Source organism: Dipodomys ordii, unplaced genomic scaffold, assembly GCF_000151885.1.
Source record: "Dipodomys ordii isolate 6190 unplaced genomic scaffold, Dord_2.0 Scaffold48, whole genome shotgun sequence".
Lineage (NCBI taxonomy): Eukaryota > Metazoa > Chordata > Mammalia > Rodentia > Heteromyidae > Dipodomys > Dipodomys ordii.
In genome coordinates, this window is record NW_012267264.1 from 5100173 (window position 1) to 5124648 (window position 24476).

Below are 24476 nucleotides of genomic sequence, written 5' to 3' on the forward strand. Positions count from 1 at the left end.
TAATACAGTGATAGGAACGTCTCCATTATTGTTAAACATTTTAAATTATGTTAGTCTTGGTTGCAAAAAGCATTTTCCAACTTCTGGTATGGAGATCTTTAGATGCACAAGGCTTCTATTTCAGACTGTGAATCATCGTCAAAGATTTGTTAACTCATTGTATAGTTTGAACAGTGCATCTAGAATTCCCTTCTGGTACCAAAATCTATGGGTGCTAAAGTCCCTCTGGACAATAGTGTTTGCATAAAACTTAGACCTATTTTGTCAAAAACACAATATTTATATAATGTTGATACTGTCTAAGTAGCTATTATTACATACTGTTTCCAAAATAATTGTAAGAAAACTAATGTGAGTCCACAGGCAGTACACGTACAATCTTTCCCCATGTATTTTCCATGGTGCAATATGCATATGGATACAGAAACTGCATGTACAGAGAGGTAAAGTGCATAAATCATTTTAGTGTAAGAACAGTCAGGTAGAAAATAGGTAGATTTGCTTCTGTCCTTAGTTTGAGAAATTAGATGCTATTGGAATTATTATATTGACATAGATCCATTGAAAAAATGCTTCAATGTTTAAAAACAGTATTAAATATGTTATAAAATATTAATAAAATAGCAATGATATGAATTATTTTAGTATCATCTTAATTTTTTATTAATAACATTTTAAATTACACTTCCTTGAGCATCACTTTCCTTATACTTGTCTGTCACCTAAGACACATGATAAACTGATGGATATGAAAATCTTCCAGTTTAGTAGATTCAAATATGCTTAAAAACAAAACCAAACCCTGAATGTCCTTCTATAAATGCCATATTCAGGCCTCTGATTCACAATCACAAGCCTTCTCCTTTTGGTTGCCCTCCTAACTCAATTAACTAGTATTGCCACTTTCTCTATGAGATGTATCTACTTTTCTTGTCTTATTTCCATGGCCATTGCTGTAGGCCAAGACTCCACTGACTTTGCACATGGAGCATGGCAGTATCTTATTACTTGCCTTTTTCTTCCAATTCTGTAACTATTTGTTGCTAGATTAATATTAATGAGGTACCGCCCTGATCCTGGTACACTCCGCCTTAAAGGGGAGAGTGTACCAAGAAATGGCTCCCTTTGCTCTTTCATTCTTTTTTGTCAATGAAAGGTACGGGCATTTGAACTCAGGGCCTTGCCTGAAATTCTACCTTTTGAGCCATACTTCCAGATGCCCGTTTTGTTGATTCATTAAAGGAAAAGTCTCTTGGAATTTTCTTCCCCATGTTCTCTTTGAACCGCAATCTTGGGACCTTAGCTTGAATAACTAGTATTCAGGTAACTACCTCCATTTTTTTGTAATACACTGTATTACAAATGAATGATCTAATAATCATTTATTCACTCATGTTCTCTCAAACAGAAGCAGTTCCTGTTTGCCATCACACCTTATAGGCCTCCTTTACTATATTTTAAGAACTCCAGCATAGGATAAATAGTCAATCTTTGTTCCATTATTATGCAGCATTATATAATGTGGTTCCCATTGCAGACATTCATATATTGTAAAAAAAAAAACTGAAAAAACAAGAGATGAGTTTGGTAAGTGGTTCAGGAATGGAGGTGGTTACATTGAAATCTAAAGCCAAAATGCAGGGTCCATACCTTGCTTGGTCCTGCCATTTGTGTAGGCAGTGGCTGAAATCAATCTCTAATTTAGATTTTTCACTACTAAAATGGGACAATATAACCTATTCCATAGAGTTGTTCTCAGGCTCAACTGAGATAGTGTTTCTAAAACATTAGAACAGTACCTGATCCATGCCGTAGTAAGTGCCAGGTAAACTTAGACCTTGTTAGTCATGCTGAAGTTAGTGTTCTAATCTGCTCTTGGAAGGGTCTGAAAAAGCAAGACCTTATCTCTAGTGCTAAGTGCTCAATCCCAATGTTATTTCATTATTAAGGTGAATGTAGATTCAATTGATTTATTGAGGTAAATGAAGTTAAATGGTACATATTTTCTCTCACATGCGGAAGCTAGTTCCAACATACAACTAGGTATGGTGACCTATGCAGGGTTCAATGCATTTACACACAAACTGACTTTGGGGAGGACTCCATAGGTGTAACTCCTCTGAACCCACACAGTTAATACCAGGAAATGGAAACATGTTTTCTGTAGAGAAGTAGCTAAGGTGGGGACACAGAATGGAGGGAAGAAAGGTGAGCAACTACAATCATCATATTCAATGTACATTATACAAAAATTAACTATGTAACCTTATTAGGCAGGCTCTAGAAGGGGTACAAATGTCCAAGAAGCAGGTACTTATAACCTGAATTATATGTACTTAAACCTGACTTGTAGAATTGTAACCTTTGTACAACTACTTTGTAGTAATAATAATAAATATTGGTATGTTACATCTGTCCAAATGATAAAGTGTCATGATCAAATGAAATACAAAGAAAATTTCTTTTACAAATGTTTGTCAGGTTTTATCTATAATTTTAAGGATGTGCTGTATGGATCTGCATACATATGTACAGATATACCTATAGAATGTGGCTATAGAATATCTAGGCTATAAAAATCCTAAGCTTTTATGTTTGAGGGTTAAATTTCTTATGTTCTTGTCTTTGAACATTTTGATCCATTATTTAATATAGTTTAGTTCAGTTCACATAGGGTAATTTTATATCTAATTAACTCATTCATCTTTTCTTGGTTTTAAGTATTCAAAGGAAAATGTGGTTGGGGAAATGAATTTTTAAGACTCTTGGAACTGTTCTACAAGAGTCCATGACAGAACTGCTATTTCTAAGTCAGATTTTTTTAATGCATAATTTAAAAGGGAGATATAAGGGAGTTCTTTAAAAGACTTGCATCTAGAAGATAGAATGTTACCTTGATTCTTTCATCCATCAAATTATGTAGGAACTGTGCTGCTTCTAATAGTGTGAAAACAACTCCACTTCCTTACAATCTTTATGTTATATGAAGATGTAAAAACAGTATTAGTTACCTTGTCGTTATAAGTACTAATTCACAATGATCAAGAAAGGGGAAGAAATAAGTTCGGGATTTTTTCCTTGGGAGGAATTGTTTCATGGAAAATGAATCGGTGCCGAAGGTGTGTTAGGATCCAAGAAACATTCAAATGCTGGTAAAATTATTTTTAAGTATATATGTATTTTTATTGTTATTGTAAAGGTGCTGAATGGAGGCTACAGTCACATAAGTCAGGTAATGAGTATATTTCTTCTAGCTACCACAAATGAAGGAAACCATGCAGCCTATGTTTCTTTGGGTCTGGCTTACTTCACTAAATATCTTTTTTCCCAAATCTTTATGTGTTCTTACAAATATGACAATATCACTCTTTCTGATGGAAGCATAGAATATATATACCACATTTTCTTGATCCATTCAACCACTGAGGGGCAAAGCTGAGTAAATTATGTAAACCAACTATTTAGCAGCAAAGATAGACTATCCAATGACAAATCATTAATAATTATCTTATCTTTCAACTGGAGCATCCTGAGCTACTTCCTAAAACTGCAGTAGATAGCTTTTGAAAATCCAAAACAAACAATAAAAAGAAAACTCTTATTCTAATCCTACCTTTGAATATGGGTTTGTCTCATTTAGGATAAGGGTTTTCTTTTTATGGTTGCTTATTTGTTTTGGTTTTTTAAAAGCCATGTTTTGCAGTTTTAGGAAATGGTGGTGAAAATCAATTTTGTTTTATTTTGATGTCGTTATAAGATGACTGAAAGGAAAAGGTGTGTCATCAACTGAAAGTGCAGAGCTGAATAAAACAGAGGAGAAGGAGGGAGGGAAGGAGCATATAAGAGGAGGGTGAGATAGAATGACTGTTCATGAAAAGTAAATGATACAGACTTAATTAAATTGTGTTTCAAACAGACATCATATATGCTCAAAACACAAAACAAAGCACAAGGTATCAAACCAGGATTCTTACATTTAAAAAAATGGTTAAATGATTTACCCCTTCAACTTTGTCTTAGCATGAGATAAAATAAGTATAAATAACTGAAATTAGTACCCTTTATTACAAGGATTTCTTTTTTATCTTTAAGATATAAATATGTTTTGGAGTGTGATTTTATATTTTTACAAAATGATACCTATAGTCTCTAAATTAATACTTTCTTGGACTGTTTACACAAGAAAAACACCCTTATGTAGTGAATCTTTACTTTGCCTACTTTTTTTAACAGACAAATAGAATTAGGGCATTAATTTTTTAAAATAGTGAAAAACAATCTCTTAAAGAAAAACTCTTGCAAAACAGAAATAATGCAAACAATTCTTAAAATTAAGGGCTGTTAGTGTAAAGATATTAAATATTTAAAGGTGTTGAATAGTGTTTTGATGAAATTTGAGGAACTGTGACTTTTTAAGATACTGAATATTTTGGCGCGACTGGGAAGGAATTTATAAAATTGTATGGGAATTTAAAGCTTACATGCAGTTCATCTTCTTATTAATTTTCTGTGGAAGGACTGACCTCCCTGAAAAGAAAAATAGACTGAGAGGAACTAAGAAAAGTATAGATTAAGGAAACTTCATGATGGTTTTGTGCAATCCTGGGAAAGGATGTCTTGGATAAGAGTTATGAACATATTAGGAGAAGCATTATTGAATTATATTTCTTAGTTAAATTCAATGATTGACTCCTACAGGTTTATTAACTTTTCTTTAGAACAAAACCCAATGAAAAAGTAATGTATCTGGACTACAATGTAATTAAGTAGCTTTCTACATTTTCAACAAGTAGTTGGGAGATTATTAAAATTTTGAATTATTTAATTTTTGCTTCAGTCTACATATCACTAATAGATATTAAATAATCACATATATTATTTCATTTACTTTGAAGCTTGATAATGCAGATGAACTAATATATATATCATTAATAGCTATTAAATAATCACATATATTATTTCTTTTACTTTGAAGCTTGATAATACAGATGAACAAGCAGCCCAGATCAGAAGGGAGCTCGATGGTCGGCTGCAGTTGGCAGAAAAGATGGCAAAGGTAAACGATTTACCTTGATATACTAGACAGTTCATTTTCCCCTTGGCTAGATTTCTGTGAGCTGAAAGGTGTAAACACTTAAAAAGGAAAATTAGTGTCTTTTATACAATTTTATTAAAATTGTTAAGATGTTGCACAGGAGGGTTGCCATTTCACAATTCAAGTAATGCATACATTTCTCATGTGGACAATGTCATCCCTTCTTTCTCTTTTCCCTAGTTTTCTCCTCCTATCTCTGCCTACAAGTTGCATAGTTCATTTTCCACACAGAACATACTGAATACCATGATTGCATTTTGTTTACTCTACCTCGCGCCCTTTCTGCCCTCCTCTCATTTTTCTTTCCTAAAAAGCAGAAGAGAAAGAAAATAAAACACATACAAACACCTCTACCTACTTAGAACATAAATAACCCACATTTACGTTCACTTCTTAATCCCAAATATTTGACCATATATTAACTAAGTGGAACATGCTGTGCAGTTTGGACATGTATCCTTAAAGTGTAAAACATTTAAGTTAAATGATAGCTTTGATACATTTTTCATAAAAAATCCCTGATCTTCTCTAACTGCTAGATCAAGAAATTCAGGGTTAGCCGGGCGCTGGTGGCTCACGCCTGTAATCCTAGCTACTCAGGAGGCTGAGATCTGAGGATCGCGGTTCAAAGCCAGCCCGGGCAGGAGAGACCATGAGACTCCTATCTCCAATAAACCACCAGAAAACCGGAAGTGGCGCTGTAGCTCAAGTGGTAGAGCGCTCGCCTTGAGCTGAAGAGCTGAGGGACAGCGCCCAGGCCCAGAGTTCAAGCCCCATGACCGAAAAAAAAAAAAAAAAAAAAAGAAATTCAGGGTTATAGTAAGCAAAATATAAGATTTTCTCAAGGAGAAAGATCTTTTTATGAAATAATATGAAGTATCCCAATAAACAATTGTGCCTACTACTGTTTCATTGAGTTATTAAATTTGTCAAACTATATAATTTGAAGTATCTAAGGTATAGTCTGATATATAAAGTGCTTCTCTGTAATATTCTAGTCTATTTATGTAATCACTGTGTTTCTTGACAGTATCAAAATGAAAAAGAAAATAGATTTCAAGAAATGTCATAAATTTCTGTTTAATACATAAGGGGTTTAAGAGTCTAGACCTTAATTATACAAACCACTTTTTGTTGTGAATGAATAGATTAATTACTTCAATGACATACATTTTTGTGTCTTTTTCAATGGAATTGTATTTATATTCGTGTGGAGATTCTCTCATTCCATTTTGCTAAGCAAAAGCTTAGAATATTTGATAGATAATCCCCATTTCTCACCTCATAAAACATGCATTTCAAAGTGTAGTTAACAGTCCAATAAATGTATGTGTACACATCTCATGGAACTGAGTTCCAAACCAAGACAGTTAACTTACTGGCATTTGGGACGATGTATCTCACCTGCTGCCTTTAACAATTAAATTGTTATTCTTATGGGGAGGGAAGGGATGGTAGGGAAAAGAAAGGAGGAGGTAACAATGCTCAATAGGAAATGTACTCATTATCTTACTCATGTAACTGAAACCCCTCTGTACAGTATCTTTACAATAAAAATATATATTAAAAACTTATTCTTGTGATTGAATTTACTTATATAACAGGTTATAGGACTGTTAATGTTGCTTATCTAAATTTAAAGGTGAAGAAAAGATTGAGAAATTGGAGGTAAAAAGAAATAAGGAAAGGTGGAGAGAAATTGGGTAATGGGAGTGGCAGTAAGTTGTGAGAGGTAATATGGAGGCAGACTGCTCACAACTGAAGATACAGGATGCTGTGAATTAGCAGGATAGGGTTATATCCACAAACAGAGAGTGGTTGTGGCAAGTAGATGTCTAAAGAGACTGGGGGGGGGTGAGTTGGAGGAGGAGTAAGAGGCATTGAATTATTGAAACCAGAAGCTTTAATGAAGAAAATGATTTATGTGAAACACTAGCCTATAATGAACTTGGAAGAAAGGAAGGGTGTTTGCTTTTCTCTAATACCTGATAGTAAGAACAAATTTGGGAACATGTACTGAATAGCATAGAGCAAACCCCTCGATCTGTGATCAGCATTGGTATCTTGTCTCAGGTAGCTGTTCCTTCAAGGGCCTGACTGAACATAGATGTTGTGGTACACAGTTTAAGTGATGTTCTGGTTAGTTATAGGAAGAAGACTTAGGCTCAGGTATGTTCTCAAGTTCACCTGTAAGAGGTGAATGTGTTTTATAAAGCCCTGACCTGGGTCACATGTAAAGATCAATGAACACAAGGTTTCCCCTATGAGGTACCCACTGGTTTTATCAGAGCTGTGGATTACCAGAGAACTGTCAGAAGAATGAAGTGAGGCACATGGGTTAGAAAGGAAAAGGAGCTCAAAAATAAGTCCTTTCCATATTGAAATATGGATAGAACAGAGTTAATTTCTCTCTGCTTTAACTTCAAGAAATTGAAGCATTTTTATAACACTCCTTACAATCTACCAATCTTTTTTTATTTAAAGAATATGTAATTTTGCCTATACTTTTTTAAAAAGTTTTTTTATTGTGAAAATACCATACAGAGGGGTTACAATTACATGATCAAGGTAATGAGTACATTTCTTATCAAGTATTGTTGCCTCCTCCTTTGTTTTTCCCTACCATCCCTTCCCTCCCATCTCCACTACTACACTCCCTCCCACCCCCACCCCCCCTGCCAAAGTTGTAAAGTTTGTTTTTCAGCATAGCATGTTATACATCTCATTGTTGCAATGGGTCCACCTGTATATTCCTTTTTAAACAATTTATTTTTTCCCTTCCCCTCCCTAAATTATACCAACATCAAACATTATATATTCATTAATAATATATTCAGTAACTCAATAAGGGTAGATGAAATAATGAGTTTTACCAAGAAGGAGGTTGAAGCACAGGAAAGAATAGACACTTCACCAAGATAACATAGCTAACAATAAATAATCCATATCAAAACTAGGCCTCAAACCTTAGTCTTGGCCCATTCCTTTATTGCTATCACCCCTTCAGTGGGACAAACCCAGAGGCATTGTTTGCGAGTTAACAGTTGGCAATCAGAATACTCACTTGCAGGCAACAAAACAACAGAAAATAGTATCAACAAAACCCCAAGGCATCTGTTTCAAGGGGATCTAAGCAGATTCCTGAATATCTTGTAGACACTCTCCCCATTACCACCCATTCAAGAGCCTATTTAAATGGAAAAGCAAAGTGTAGGTATCAATAATGGTAAGAATAACTGTGAATCTGCTGTATTTTGTTACAAGACATGTAAACACTTGTGTTTTCATTATGATCATAACCATCTCTACTCCAATTCATTTACTTTATTTTCAGATCTTGAGTTGAGAACATGAAAATTAATATAGGTTGAGTACAACTCATCTGCAATGCTTGAACAAGAGTTCTTTCAGAGTTTGGAATATTTGCATATGCATAATGAGAGTTATTGGGGATGGAACCCTAGTGAAAAATGAAATTCATTCGGGTTTCATGAAATTCATGTAGCTTGAAGGGAATTTTGTACAGTGTTAATCATCACATTTTTTTGGGGGGGTCCGGTCGTGGGGCCTGAACTCTGGGCTTGGGCACTGTCCCTCAGCTCTTCAGCTCAAGGTGAGCACTCTACCACTTGAGCCACAGTGCCACTTCCGGCTTTTTGCTTATGTGGTGCTGAGGAATCGAATCCAGAGCCTCAGGCATGCAAGGCAAGCGCTCTACCACTAAGCCAACTTCCCAGCCCCATTAATAATCACATATTATATACAGAATTTTCCAGTGGGACATCCCACAGGCATTCAGAAGGCTTTGGATTTTGGAGTGTTTCAGCTTTCACCTTTTTGGAATAAGGATGCTAACCTGTGTGAGGATTGAAAACAAAGGACAAATCAGCTTGGAGATATTTCCAGATAGTATAAAGTCATGTATCATCTAAAGGAAAACTAGGAACACTCTTTAAGAGTGATTCAATTTAACAAATGGGAAGCACATATTATAGTTTTCATGTGTGTCATATGTTAGAGCCACTAGTGCACCCTGCTCTGAAGAGGACTAAATTAAGCATGTAAGCAGTAGTTTATGGGCACAATCATGGTCAAACGATTTTGTCTGGTTCTAGCCTAAAATATCAGATTTAAGATGAATAATTAATACTGATATGGTGCAGAATCGATTTTATTGTTTTCAAATAAGAATCATTAAAATATTGGTGAGACTTTCTTTTCAAAACAAGAGAAAATAAAAATTCCAGTATAATTAATTTCCCGAAAAGCTTGAAAATACTGGTAAGTCTGTTTTGGAGATGTTGCCAGAATTGCTCTTTGATAGATGATACTGAATGAAGGGTTTTGCACTAAGGCTAAATATAAATAGGCTATTTTTTCATGTACAAATGCTAGTTTTTCATGAAATAACACCTAGGAAGTTTGAAAGTGAAACTGGTGCATTTGACTTTCAAATATGCATGTATTTAACTTTTATTTGATGAAGATAGATTTAATAGGAAAAATTACGCACTTCAAAGAAATATAAAATGAAGACACAATGAAGGTTCTGTTCGATGCATTAGTGAACAGACCAGTTAAAAATTCAAGTTCAAAGAGCATTTGAACTTGGTGGAACATTTGAAAAGGAGGTGTTTGGCCATAGTCGAATGGCTTTTGCTCCATATGGCATTGAAACCAGCCCTTGGCACTTGTCTTTCTGCTTTAATTCTGAGTTTTAGTTTGTGTTTTGGGAGCTTTTTACATTGGGGAAGGGTTTGGTTTTTGGTCATCTTTTAAAGTTAGTCAAGGGCTGGGAAGGTGGCTCAGTGGTAGAGCACTTGCCTTGCATGCATGAAGCCCTGGGTTCGATTCCTCAGCACCACATAAGCAAAAAGAAAAAAAGTCGGAAGTGGCACTGTGGCTCAAGTGGTAAAGTGCTAGCCTTGAGCTGAAGGGCTGAGGGACAGCGCCCAGGCCCAGAGTTCAGGCCCCACGACCGGACCAAAAAAATAAATAAATAAAAATAAATAAAGTTAGTCCAAAAATAGACAATGATATTTCTCATGGCACATTTTACTTTTTTTTATAATTAAACGTCTATTCCAAACCTACTTTGTCTTCTAAAAGAACTCAAGGAATCATATACCTGGGTAGTTAATGTGGTTTGGGGGGGGGGATGCAAATTTGGTATTTTGAGGTGTGGCATCCAGCTGTATAAATACTTTAAAAGCGTATTTAGGAATATTCCTCGGAAAAATTAATGATTTTTATATAGCTATTTAATATCTATGAAATGTGTAACTTGAATATTGATCATATGTAAATGATTTTGAAGGGAATTTGCAAAGGCTATATTGAGGGCAAAAGAAAACAGGTGGCCTGAGACTCTGGGACTGACTTGTGAAGTGGAGCCAGATGCTCCTTCCTGCCCAATGGCTTCACTGGTGCAGGCCAGGCAGTGGCTGGGTACGGGGTGCTGAGAGCAGTCTGAACACAGTGCTACAGATGCTGATTTCCTAGGTGAGGTTTTAAATGATCATAAGGGAGCAGCAGTGAAGGCAGTTTTTTTTTTCTTTTGTTTCTTTTTTTTTTTTTATTCTGGAGCAGTGGGTAATCATTTGAAGAATGTCTGCTCTAAGTCTCCATTCTTCCACCAAATTTTGTACTGTGGTAGACAGATTTTCCTGAGGCTGATGTTATAAATATATATCACCACTGCTTTTAACAAATCAGTCAGGTCATATTGGCAGAGATTAAACAAAGAACTAGGAACACAATGGGGATGATGCTGTCATTTGCTGCTTGGAGGAAAATATAAATCATTACCATCCAAGCACAATTTGATACTACCTAAACATCAATATTGGTAATGTCTTTTTAATCGAGCAAAAGACACAGAAATCGCGTCGCAGAGATTAATGCATTTGCAGACAATGTTCATGCATGCTTTTGTACCTCAGCAAACATCTAATCTTCAAAATTAACATTGTCTAGCACTTTTTAAACTTAATTTTTTCTTATCATAAATTGATCTTTTGCTTTAAACTTAAATTTTTATAAAAGTAAATTGTACCATCATGTGGTATGAAATTAATTCTAGTAGTGTGTCCTTGTTATTCATTAATTCATTTTAATATGAATTCTTATATATATATAAATACACTATCCCAATTCTTATCTGTGCAAGAAGACATTATTAAAATATTTTCTAACTAGAAAAGCAGTAGATCCTGAATATTTTCTTACAGACTATTTACTCCAAGAATTTCAAAGAAAACATTTCATATACTAAAACTTCTCACATGTCTGGTTTTATTTTTGCTTTTTTTTCTCATATATAAATCCTATAAAAATAAAGTTAAAACCACAGATACCCTTAAAATAATCAAAATTATCAGAGCCTAAAGATTTAAAAATCTAGAAACTAAAATGCATGGCTGACGAATTGTATGAAGAGAATCATAATCTCCAGGACAGTGGAAGCTGAAATGTGACTTAAATAACATAATTTTAAAATTCGTTTTTAAGGAAAGAAGATTCCCCAGATTTATAGCAAAAGAAATGGAGAGTATGTACATAGAAGAGCTGCGATCTTCAGTGAATTTGCTAATGGCCAACTTAGAAAGTCTTCCAGTTTCAAAAGGTGGTCCAGAATTTAAGCTACAAAAATTAAAACGTTCACAGAATTCCGCATTTTTGGACCTAGGGGACGAGAATGAGATTCAACTGTCAAAGTCTGATGTGGTCCTGTCATTCACCTTGGAGGTAAGTGATTTTATCTTGTACTTCTTTTATAACTGTGCAGCATAAATGAGGCTGCACAGTAATTTCTACTGGCCTCCATGCTCACACTTAGAATTTAAAGCCACATGACAATTTTAGAAGGTATTAAGTGACTGTTTTTTGGACAAATAGGTTATATATACAAATGAATGCAAACTGTCCCTTAAACTTAACTATGACATTTAGGATTGAATCAGAAAACTTTGAAGCACATCTTTTGCCAGCCATACTGGTATAAATTCATTAGCAAACTAAGCAAAACACACCTGCGTAAAAGTAGGATTCAAACATATGGTTGTTGATTTCTCTCTAATTTGGAATCCTTCCTGGCTTCCCCTTTCTAAGATATAATCTTAGAATAATAATCCTTCTAAGATAGAATCAAGTGAACCAGTTGCAATGGACATACTGAGAAATGTAGAGGATGAGAGGGAGAGAATTCTTTTGTATGACTTCCACATTTATTACAGACACAGCAAATATTACAAGGAGCAAGAACAAATGTCATCCATTTAAAATTGTGTTCTCTAAAACACTAGAGTTTCATCCTATAGATACACACATACACACACACACACACACACACACACACACACACACACACACACACACACACACACACACACACACACCAAACAACCAATGACACAGATACTGTTAGTACAGGGTCTATTGATGTCTTTCATGATTATTTTCTTCATACTAATCTATGCAAATGTATGCAACCTAAGAATATGTCTATAGGTTTATAGACCACACACATATGTACCTGAGAGAGAGAGAACTTACGTGAAATAAAACAAGATAAAATGTTATATTTATAATAATGAAGTGCCAAGTCATCATTTAAGCTAGCAAAAATTCCTGCTTTTAGTCGGGCGCCAGTGGCTCATGCCTGTAATCCTAGCTACTCAGGAGACTAAGATCTGAGAAGCTCAGTTCTAAGCCAGCCTGGGTAGTAGGAAAAGTCTGTGAGACTCTTATCTCCAATAAGCCACTCAGTAGTGGCACTGTGTCTCAAGTGATAGAGTGTTTGTCTTGAGCTGAAGAGCTGAGGAACAGAGCCCAGGCCCAGAGTTCAAGCCCCGTGACCAAAAACAAAACAAAACAAAATCCTGCTTTTCTCCTAATAAATTCCATTCTATAAGCAAATGTGAGTAATGCTGGTTTAAATTCTAGCTCTCAAAATTTTATTGAGGTTTGTAGTGTTTTTTTTCTCTTTGCTGGTTCCTGGTACTGCGTTTCCTGATTGAAAAAGGAAAGCATAGACAAGGTAGATTTGTATTTCTTGCTGATGTTAGACTTGCTTAGTTGATGGCAGAAAAGTCCACTTTTTCTTCTGGTTAAGCTTGAGTATAAAACAACTACTTCTCACTCCTTTAGCCTCCAGCTAATGATCTCTTTCTAGGTCAATAGATTGAATTTAGTGTCAGAGTAGAAATATGTAGCTTTCTTTGTAACCAAGATTTCACTCTGGGTTAAACTAATGGCTTTGCCAAGTCGCTTTGCTTTTGGGTTTCCCTCTCAACCTCTCTGCCTCATAAAATAAGGATGTTTAATGTATGACCACATGTGGATTACTTGTTTGCTCAAATAAATCTTTTCTTGACTGAATAAGAGATACCAGTGCTTTTTTATAAAGGATTTTGCACAAATGAAAGCTCTTATTTAATTACATCATAACATTTTTTCACAAGTTTAACACTTAGATTTTGCAAAAAAAATCAATATGCCAAATGTTCTTAAGCTAACAAGTAATATATATCATATATAAAGCTATCATTAACTATAGAATTAAACATTCAGAACTGAAGAACACATACAGAACATTTTCTCATTGTCCGCTATTGTTCAAAGTCTTCATCAATTATATATAATTAACATCTTAGAAGTTCTGCTTCCTCTAATGAAAATAAAATTAAACTGATGACTGAAACTGGGAATTGTTATTCTGTACTTTATTGCCAATATTCTAAAGCAAGCTGTTCAGTTATAATAGCGTTAGGAAGCGAGTACAACCTAAAACTTACTTTTGTGTGGTCTGAGAAGCTTGTGTGTTTGTGAAATTGCTTTGACAGCCTCTTTGGCTATTTCTGTCTAAGGCAGATATTTTGCCACCATAGTAAAATACAAATCTGTTCTCCAGTGCTCACAGTATTTTATGGAGGAGTTATGTGCCCAGAAATAAAATTAAATAGTGTTAGAGAAATAACAATCCAGAGTGGATTTGTGCGGCCCTGAGAAAACTACTCTTCTAGAGGAGTCCCAGGGCCTGTGACATCAGTTAGGCCTTCTAAAAAACTTATTCCTGAGACTCCACATTTCAGTTAAGAAAACTTAAAGCTAGAAGTTAATCCAGTTGGAAGCTTTCACACTTCAGTCTTTTTTTTTTATTGTGAAAATACTGTACAGAGGGGTTACAATTACATGAGCAAGGTAAATGAATACATTTCTTATCAAGCATTTTTTTTTCTTTGGTCAGTTGTGGGCTTGAACTCTGGGCCTGGATGCTGTCCCTCAGCTCTTCAGCTCAAGTCGAGTACTCTACCACTTGAACCACAGCACCACTTCCCATTTTCTGGTGATTTATTGGAGATAAGAGTCTCAGGGATTCTTCCTGCCCAGGCTGGTTTTCAACCACGATCTTCAGATCTCAGCCTCCTGAGTTTACAGGCATGAGCCACCAGCACCCGGCTCACACTTCATTCTTTAGACTTAGTACTGGTCCATAAGTACTGAATCCTGAGTCTTAGACATAAATTGTAGATTTGAAAAACTATGCCCAAAGTCTACCCTCCCCTTCTTTATCTCGTCATATCTATTCCTGTACCAAGTTCAACTTTGCTGTTGGGTTTTTGCCTATATTTTAGTTAACATTGTTTCTATCTTCACATGGATTTTCTCTACTAGAATGTAAGCTGCAGGAAAGTTACATTTTTGAATATTTTTATTATCTTTAAGTAGTTGTACAAAAGAGTTGCCATTCACCAAAGCAGTTGATAACACAGTGCATCTTGATCAATGTCACCCCTTTCAACATTCTCACCCCCAACCTCCAACCCACCCCTTCCCTTACTTGCTTTTAGCTTATGCGTTGAATTTTGTTGCTACTTAACAAAGCAGTTTATGTATACAATGCATCTTGATCTGTGGACCCATTCCTTCCCTAATATTTCTCAATTCTGTGATATACACAATGAATTCTTGCCTTCATTTTCCCTCCACCCCCAACCTTCAAGGAACATTCTTATTATTTTCTTTTCTGTAGACTGAACTGTGATACTATCTAATCAGTGCCTGGCACACAATTGCCGCAGTAAATATTCATTGAATTAAGACTTTATGGCAACAAAAGCAGCAGTTAGACATATAGGATTATAGTTCAGTCACTCCATTCATGAAGCATTTCAACAGAATACTAAAGAAAAACATAAACTAACCCACAGAGCACTAAGCTATATAACGACATACTACAATAAAGTAAAGGTAGAAAAAAACAGATGTTTCTGAAGTTATGACTTGGTGTGCTATGGGTATGGGGGGGGTCTTTGATTTCAATATAGTTTGTTTGCACACTGAATCTTTTCATTGACTTCTTTGTGATCTGGTCATACAGAATCCTCAATTTCCCTCTACTGCTTCCTTTTATTTTCCCCCACACGTAGAAGAGTCCCATATCTCTCAGGTCATTGTATTACTCTAAAGCATGTTATCTAGGGGACCTCTCTTGTTTTTGTTTTTAGAACAACTTTCTCTAATTTGTCCTTAGGGCTTCAGCCACAGAGAGAATGAGAAAGGTATAACATTGATCAGTATTCTTTTCCCTGGGTCCATTATCAAATTTAGCTGGTAATTTCTTGAAACAGTAACTTCAAATTATGTTAGCTGATGGTTTGGGGAATTCTTGGCTTTGTTTATCACCAATGACTGGAACTAGCTATATGTTTCTCCTTTTGGAAAGCATATTTGTAGAACTGAATTCTTATATTTATTCATCACAGAAGTCATATACTTTCAAAGGGACGATTCTACAGGATCAAATTTTCTGGCACAAATGAGAGTTACAGTTTTTTAGGAACAAAATGTTATTTGTTGAATGCTATAGTAGACCCACTTTTCAGGAGCTTGTAGTAGAGTCAACAGAAGTAATGTTGAGCCTACAATTGCTCTCTTCTCTCCTACACTCTGACTTTTAAATGTACTGCAGTAGAAATTACAGTGTGATAACAACAATCTGAAATATGAACCAAGACGTTAGATTCCTAGTCTTACCTTTTGGTACATAATTCTGCTGTTTTATACGTATTAAGTGACCTTTCAAAAGTTTACCATTGAGCTGGGACCTGGTGGTTCATGCTTGTAATCTTATCTACTCAGAAGGTTAAGATCATTGAATGACGAAGTCACTAGTATTATAGTAAGTCCAGACGTACTTGGCCTTTACTCACTGTACCAACAGAAATATTGCGTGAAAAATCTTTTATTTCTCATGGTTTCTGATTAGTTTTACTAGAAGTAAAATTCATTTTTTAACTAAAATTATTTTTTTATAAAAAGTAAGTACTATTTTAAATGCTACTAGTAAAAAATTGAGTTATTAAAAATTGATGACTAGAGTATTAGAGCAGTTGTGGGAGGTAGTAACTTATCAATTGTCTAGTAGTTGACTTAGTCTATTTTCACTGAAGTCTTTGTTCTTGTTCTTATGCTAATATACATTTCAATGTGGCAATGACAGACTCCGGTTGAAAAGATACCATGTTCTGAGTTTGATCTGTTCATGAAAATATAATAAATATTATGATTTTATTTATAAGTATAACCCTTCTTATTGTACCTGAACGGAAAGATGATTAGTTTTTTAATATCTTTTGTTTGTTTGAGACTTTTAGAGGTAAGATTCATTTCACAATTCTCTGGAGACTATAATGACTCTGATAAGATATTAAATGATCAATAAATGATATAGATATATTAGTGCCATAAACACTGTTAATATTATTTGCCCACATAGAACAGGAGGTTAATAAAGCAATTATTTTACATACTTAAAAATGTGCTTAAATGTATTTTATAAAGTAAATCTTCAGAATTTAAGATTGTGAATTAATACAATTTTTGATCAGGAAGCTAGAGAAAATAATACTTATATCATGTTTACAGCCTAGAGAATATTAAATTCCAGTACTTTTTTATTGATAGAGTTTTAAATAAACACAAAAAGCACATTTGGAAACATAATTCCCTTTCCTCAGAAGGTAGAAATATATAAAGCAGTGGTATTTCCAGTGTCATACATTGAATTAGTACATACATTTAATAGGTAGATAACTGATTTTTACCTTATCAAGTTAGTATTAAAACCTTTCAGTTATAAATTATAGTTGCTATTATTTTTTGATAGTAAAATATACAGTGATTATAAAGAAAAATGTTTCATAAATAGCAAGCAATCACTTTCAATAAGTATAGAAAATGTGGTATCAGGTGTTAGTATCAATAAATTGACATAACAGTAATACTGTCTATAATTATAACTACTATCATGATTGTACCAAATTTTCATCTGTGATTCTGCTTTAATTCATTCATATGGGCTTGTTAAGATCTCTGAAATTAAATTTTATTTAATTCACTAGGACCTGTCTCTAACTTTACTTAACTTTAGTAGCTATCAAGAGGTATTTTTGATACCTATCAAGAGTTATCTTTTCACACAAGGGAATTCTATGCCTCCATCAGAAAGAATGACATTGCCCCATTTGTTAGGAAATGGAAAAACTTGGAAAAAATTATATTAAGTGAAGTAAGCCAGGCCCAAAGAAACATAGGTCCCATGGTTTCCCTTATTTGCAATATCTAGTATATGTATGAGTTAAGCGGAAAAGGTCAGATAATGTGATGTCAGGAAAATGAACCCTTAGATATGTATTTCTAACGCATTTATAAGATTATCTCTTTGTTGCTTTGTATGTCCCTCCCCCCCAGTATAACCCCTGCTTTCTCTATATTTGATGTCAGTATAACTTGTGGAGGAGATGGGGAAAAACCAGTTGTTTAAGGATACAGGTGGACCTGTTGCAACAATGAGAAGTACAAGTTGTCATGTCCAAAATGAGCTTTACAATGTCGGTGGCGGGGGCGGGGGGGAAGGAGGGGAAGGAGAAGGGTTGGAATTGGGGGGGAGGGGGGAGGCTGGGAAGGGATGTGAAGGGTAAACAAAGGAGGAGGCTGCAATGCTTGGTAAGAAATGTATGCATTATCCTGCCCATGTAATTGTAACCCCTCTGTACAGTATGTTCACAAATTAAATTAAATTAAATTAAAAAAAAAGAGTTATCTTTTCAGTAACCAGATTTGCTTACTATCCTGGGTAAGTAGAGGTCGATAACAAAGGCAGAATATACTAGTGATATTCCAAGATGAATGTATTGTTTAGTCTTTCTTAATTTCCTTTATGCTGCTCTTTCTGTGCATTGTAACTTGACATATTATTTACAAATCCTTTTATCTTCAGATTGTCATAATGGAAGTTCAAGGTTTGAGGTCAGTGGCTCCTAATCGCATTGTTTACTGTACAATGGAAGTGGAAGGAGGAGAGAAGCTGCAGACAGACCAAGCTGAAGCCTCAAGGCCACAGTAAGTTGCTTCCAAAGGATATTTTGGGTGTTTTGTTTATGGTTAAAATCGTATGGTATGGAAAGCTGAAAATGCTGTTGTCTTTGTCTCCACTGTGTTGGAATTACTGTGTACCTTTCTGGATAATAATGTTCTAATTATATCTTGGCAGCAGCCCTGTTTAGTACCACCTGCAGATGTGAAGCCAACCATTAGGCTGCAAAATGTCTGTAGGCATTTATAAGGAAAATGTGAGTCTGTACTATATTTTATACTATAGCTAGTGCTTATAATTCCTATGTTATGGTTCTGCCATCATGTAAAAGTAGATACCACATATCTGCACTCTTATTTGCAATATTCAGTAACTGAATGAATTAGAGAACTGGTTAATGACTATCACGCAATCATCAGAGATGATATACCTGTTCTTTAATGGTTCACATTCTGGGAATACATGTTGTTGAATTTAGAGGACATTCTAGTTAGTGGATTTAAACTTAGGAAACATCATAGTGTCTGATAGAAAAGCCAATCAGATCTTTAAGCCATTTTGAATTGAAGGTTGTACAAGATGATAGTTAAGATTGTAGTTTCAGTTTTCTGCATGTGGATATCTTGATTTGACAGTACCATTTGTTGAAGAGGCTGTTTTTCTTCCAGACTTTGTTTTGGGTCCCCTTATCAAATTATTAAATGGTTGTAAGTCTGTGGGTTTACTCATTCATTAGAAAGAATGATATTATGCCATTGGTAAAGAAATGATAAGACTTGGAAAAAAATTTAAGTAAGTCAGGCCAAGAAGACAAAAGGATCCATCATTTTCTCTTATATATGGAAGCTAGATTTAATTTACAAACTCATAAGTGAAATGTGTTGGGGATATGTAGATATAACTGAAATAGGGTAGATTCAAGGGAGATCTCAGTGTCATTTTTAAAAATTTTTTTTATTGTAAAGATGCTAAACACAGGGGTTACAGTTACATGACTAAGGTAATGAGTACATTTCCTATCAAGCATTGTTACCCCTTCCTTTGTTTTTCCGCTACTGTCCCTTAAATAGTGTCATTTCTTAGAATGCCAAAATCAAAGTTCAACAACAAAAAAAAAAAAACACCAGGAAGCAGGTTCTTACAAGGGGTATAAGGTGGGGCCAAGAGGAAAGGGATAGACCAGTAAAGAGGAGAAGAAGAGAATAAAAAGGAAATGTAGACAAGAATCCATTGTATATCCTACAAAATTAAGAAGAGTGAAGGAAAGCTTGTGTAGGGGTAGGATGGGCAAGAATGTCAAAAGGGATGATCAAAAACAGCTTTGTTAAGTGGCAACTCCCTTGTGAAATTACTTAAAGATTAATAATAATAATAATTTTAAAGAATGCCAGTCAGGTCTGAGAGGCCTGATGGGCCTTGTCTGTCCTTCATTTGAGTACTGCTTCTGGAGAACATTCTTGTTCCCTTATACTCAATCTTTGTTCAAAAAGTCTTAACATTTTAAGACAGAATTTTACCTTACCAGTATGTTGTTTGTTCATTTCAGAAACCAGTTAAGAACCTGGGTAGATGTGACTAAGCACCAGATCTAAAAAAAAATGAGCAAGAAACCTATATCTCTTTAGAGCGGGAAGTCTAGAAGAATGGAGAATGTTAAGTCTAACAAGAGGGAGATGCCCAGAGTGTTAGTGAAAAAACACGTCGAAACTACTTATCTGGCCTTGCAAAATCCTGCAGGTCTATCCTGAGCCATCTTTCAATGCCTCTGGGACCTCACTGCCTCTGTCTATTTCTGAACTCTGCACCTGTCCTCTACCCTGCTCCTCAGACAGCCACTGAAAAACATCAGCCCCTTCTGAACCTGGCACCTGTATTTCTTTTTGCCTGCCGTCTTCTTCCTTCTTCTCCTTTGTAACTGAATCCTTGGCATTGAGGAGCTCAACTTAAACATTACCCCTAAAAAGAGACCTTCCTTTGAGATAATCTGGTAGGAATTTGATGTTTTTTGGCTCATCACTTTTTAGTTTTTAGACTGAAACCTACATCCCATCTGTTTCTTTTGTGTTATGTTCCTCACCTGCCCCCACCTGAAAAATAGGGCAGAGATATTGTCCTTTTTTGATCTATCTTATTAGGCTCCCAATCCGAATTTTTTAAGTCAATTGATTGAAAAAATCTCGTAGCTTAGTCACGGTAAACATTTGGGGCTAACGTCTTTGTGTATTCACCAAACTGAGCAGTCATCACCAACATCAAGTTTGGAACATATTTATCATCTCAAAGAAGAAACTCTATACTCTTTATCTGTTACCTCTTGTCTCTTAGTCCTAAGCAACCAACACTTTACTTTCTGCCTATATTGATTTTCTTTTTGTGGATATTTCTTATAAATACAATTATAAAGTATATATTCTTGTGCATGATTTCTTTCACTTACAATGTTCACATCTTAAAACAGGTTTTGGGATGCAGTTTTCATAACTGAAAAATATCTACTCTATTGTAAATAACATATGGATTTACCACTCATGTTCACATAGCACACACCCACATACACATATACACGTACATTTTTTTAATATATATGTTATAACAAATGTTTTCTCCTATTCTCTGAAGTCTTTGCTTCCTTAATGTCTTAAATCAATTAAATTAGACGATGGCCAATTTAATTTTTCTTTGTGGTTATGCTTTTGATATCATATCTATGAATCACCAGGCAAATAAATAGCATAGAGACTTATCCATATGTTTTCACATGAAAAATAATTTTAACAGTTAAATTTAGGCAATTAATCCATTTATTTTGATTTTTGTGCTTGCTGTTATGTTCAGATCTAACTTTCTCCTTTTGCATTTGAATATCCAGTTACCCCAGGACCATTTATTGAACAAAATTTTCATTTCCCACTAATAGTTCTTTTCTTTTTTTATGAAATCAATTGACCATTGATACATGAATATATTTCTGGATTTTCAGTTTTATTCTGTTGACATATGCATATCCTCATGCTAATACCACATTGTATTGATTACTGGGGTTTTATCATAAGTGTTGAACTCACTACAAATCCTTTTATTTTGTTTCTTTGCCAGATGTTTTTGATTTTTTTTTACTACTCTGCATTTCTATGTGACTTTTAGGAGTAGCTTATTAATTCCTGCAAAAATTCTGTAAAGCTTCCCTGCTGAGATTCTGAGAACATAACCCTGAATCTGCAGGTTAATTTGATGACTACTGTAGTCTTAAATATTTTAATCCATGACATGATGTCTAACCCTATGTTTGAACTTCAGTGCTTTCAGTAGTATTGCATAGTTTTAAAAGTATGAATTATGTACTTTGGTTGTTAGAAATATTCCTAGTATTATTCCTTTGATGCTATGGAAAATGAAAGTGTTCCTCAATATCATCTTTGAATTACTCACTGGAAATATGTAGAAATTCAGTTGATTTTGTATATTGATCTTATGTGCTGCAGCCTCACTGAGTTCCTTTCTTACTTCACAATTTTAGTGGATTTCTCAGAGTTTTCTAATAAAAGAGAATATTATCTGATTATATAGTTTTACTTCTTCACATCTGATTGTAATTTCATTTTCTTGACTATTTATACTCTTGTGCAATGTTAAATAGAAGTGGTTTGAAAAGAAAAGAAAATGTCCTGTGTGGCTGCTGGTCCCATGAGGGAAAAGCACATCATCTTTAAAAATTGAAGTATGATGCTAGTCAGTGAGGTTTTGTTGTTGTTGTTGTTTGCCATAAAAGCCTATATCAGTGTGAGGAAATTCTTCTATATTATAGGTTTGTGTGCTTCAATCATGAAAATATGGTGGCTTTTGTGAAATGCTTGTCTTGAATCTGCTGGGATGATTATATAGTTTGGAGGTTTTATTCTTTCAACACGAGATCCTATATTTTTGCATGTTAACTAATTTTATCCCATGAATGCTATTCTCACTTCATCATAATTAGTTAATTATTTTGATTTCTTACTGTTTTTTTCCTAAAACTTTGTTAAGGATTTTACTTCTGTATTCTCAAGATATTTTGTTCTGTAGTGTTATTGTGATGCCTCTGTCTGATTTTCAATATCAGGATAGTATTGTTACTGTAAATGAGCTTGGGCATGTTCCATCTTTTCTATATTTTTTGGAAGAGTATGAAGAATCGATATTAATCTTTAAACTTTTTGGAGAACTTCATTAGTAAATCTGTCTGGACTTGAGTTTCTCTTTCTGCTCAGATCATTTCTTTGATCTCTTCTAACATACTGTTCTTTGTCTTTATTTTTGAGTCAATTTCAGAATTTTGTGTCTTTCCCGACATCAATTTACCTGGCTTTTCTCATTTATTATCATACAATTGTTCATAGTATTTATAATACTTTCTATACAATTGAAGTAATATCTTCTCACTTAAATCTAGTTTTAATATTTTCTCTCTTTAATTTCTTTACCTCGCTAAATTTATTCACTTGGACTGAATTTCATATTGGTTTCATTGCATTTACTTTTCTGTTCTCTTATTAATTTTCACTTACATTATTTACTTCCTGTATATATTGGTGTATATGTATGTATATGTGTATTTTACAGTATCTTCAGGGGACATTTGCTTTGATTTTTGAATTACATTCTTTCTTCTTTCTTAATAAATTCAGTTACAGCTATAAATTTCCTCTATGCTCCATGGTAGCAACACCTGCATGTATTGATATAGTCTGCCTTCATTTATATTCATCCAGGTTCCTTTGATCTATCAGATGCATTATTTGTATAGTAAATAAAGTCAGTTGCAGGTCTTCCTAACCACAGGAAATTGAACCCTCAGTTTCCACCATGCTGCTGTACTGGCTGAGGGAATTGAGTTCTCACCATTCTGGAAGCATTAGATGCACACCAACGTACACCATTCAGTTTAGGGAAACTTTTCTGTGACTCTGGCATTGGTTCCTTCACATGACTACATAATGAGATTTTGGAGGAAGTGTAACTCCCCTAGGAGTCTCAATGCCATGTTTCTTTTTTTTGTGGGGGAGGGGTCAGCTGTGGGGCTTGAACTCTGGGCTTGGGCGCTGTCCCTCACTCTTCAGCTCAAGGAGAGCACTCTACGTTTGAGCCACAGCGCCACTTCCGGTTTTCTGGTGGTTTATTGGAGATAAGAGTCTCACAGACTGTCCTGCCTGGGCTGGCTTTGAACCAAGATTCTTAGATCTCAGCCTCCTGGGTAGCTAGGATTACAGATGTGAGCCACCGCGCCTGGCTCAGTGCCATGTTTCTTTCTGTACAGTCCTTTTAAACAGTTCATTTAGTTGCAGTGTATATATTATAAAAGTCATCTTTTATAAGTTAAGCAATGATTAGTAAAATTTTTACTTGTTGCAAGTGTCGTCATAATTTTGAAAAAGTATGTTATACTCATTTGCAGTCTGTTCCTGTGCCCCTTCATAGTTCTAGAAAATGCTGCATCAGTTTTTAGTTCAGTAATTTAACTTTTCTACGGTATTTCATAAGAATGGAATCATGTGCTATTTAATCTTCATATCTGACTTTTAATGTGCTTTGCATATTTTATACAAAATCTTGTATTTAATAGTTAAATATTTAGTCAACAAAATAAATAAATGACTTGAACAAAAATGAGTTAACTTGTCTGAAGCATTAACCTAACACTAACTTTTTCGAAGAAATATAAGTTTTTGATAGAATGTTGCTTATTAAAACTCTAGAACACTCATAATGGACTCATAAAGAGAATCTGATAGAGGAAACATTCAAGTGCGCAATTTAAATGTGTTAAAATTTGTGATTTTGAGAGAAGAAATATTACAGTAAGCTCCAGTGCTCTTTCTGATTACTCTTTCCAAAAGGAACTTTGACTACAATAGATGTTGTGTGTTACCCTGAACACTGAATTAACTTTTCAAATTAATTAAAAGCTTTGAATTCAGAGTTGTTTCCCAGGGGCAGATTACCTTTAGCATACGTCTCCTCAAAGCT

At 34.7% G+C, this 24476-nt stretch overlaps 1 protein-coding gene across 1 annotated transcript in view; it reads left to right on the top strand.

The window, feature by feature from the left end:
* The window catches only part of Cadps2 (Ca++-dependent secretion activator 2), a 436304-nt gene that overhangs the window by 161497 nt on the left and 250331 nt on the right, over nucleotides 1-24476 (top strand). Inside the window, exons 5-7 of the mRNA XM_013019914.1 lie at nucleotides 4976-5056; nucleotides 11606-11842; nucleotides 18378-18499. Of these exons, the coding sequence (XP_012875368.1) occupies nucleotides 4976-5056; nucleotides 11606-11842; nucleotides 18378-18499 (440 nt within the window). The remainder of the gene's footprint in view (nucleotides 1-4975; nucleotides 5057-11605; nucleotides 11843-18377; nucleotides 18500-24476) is intronic.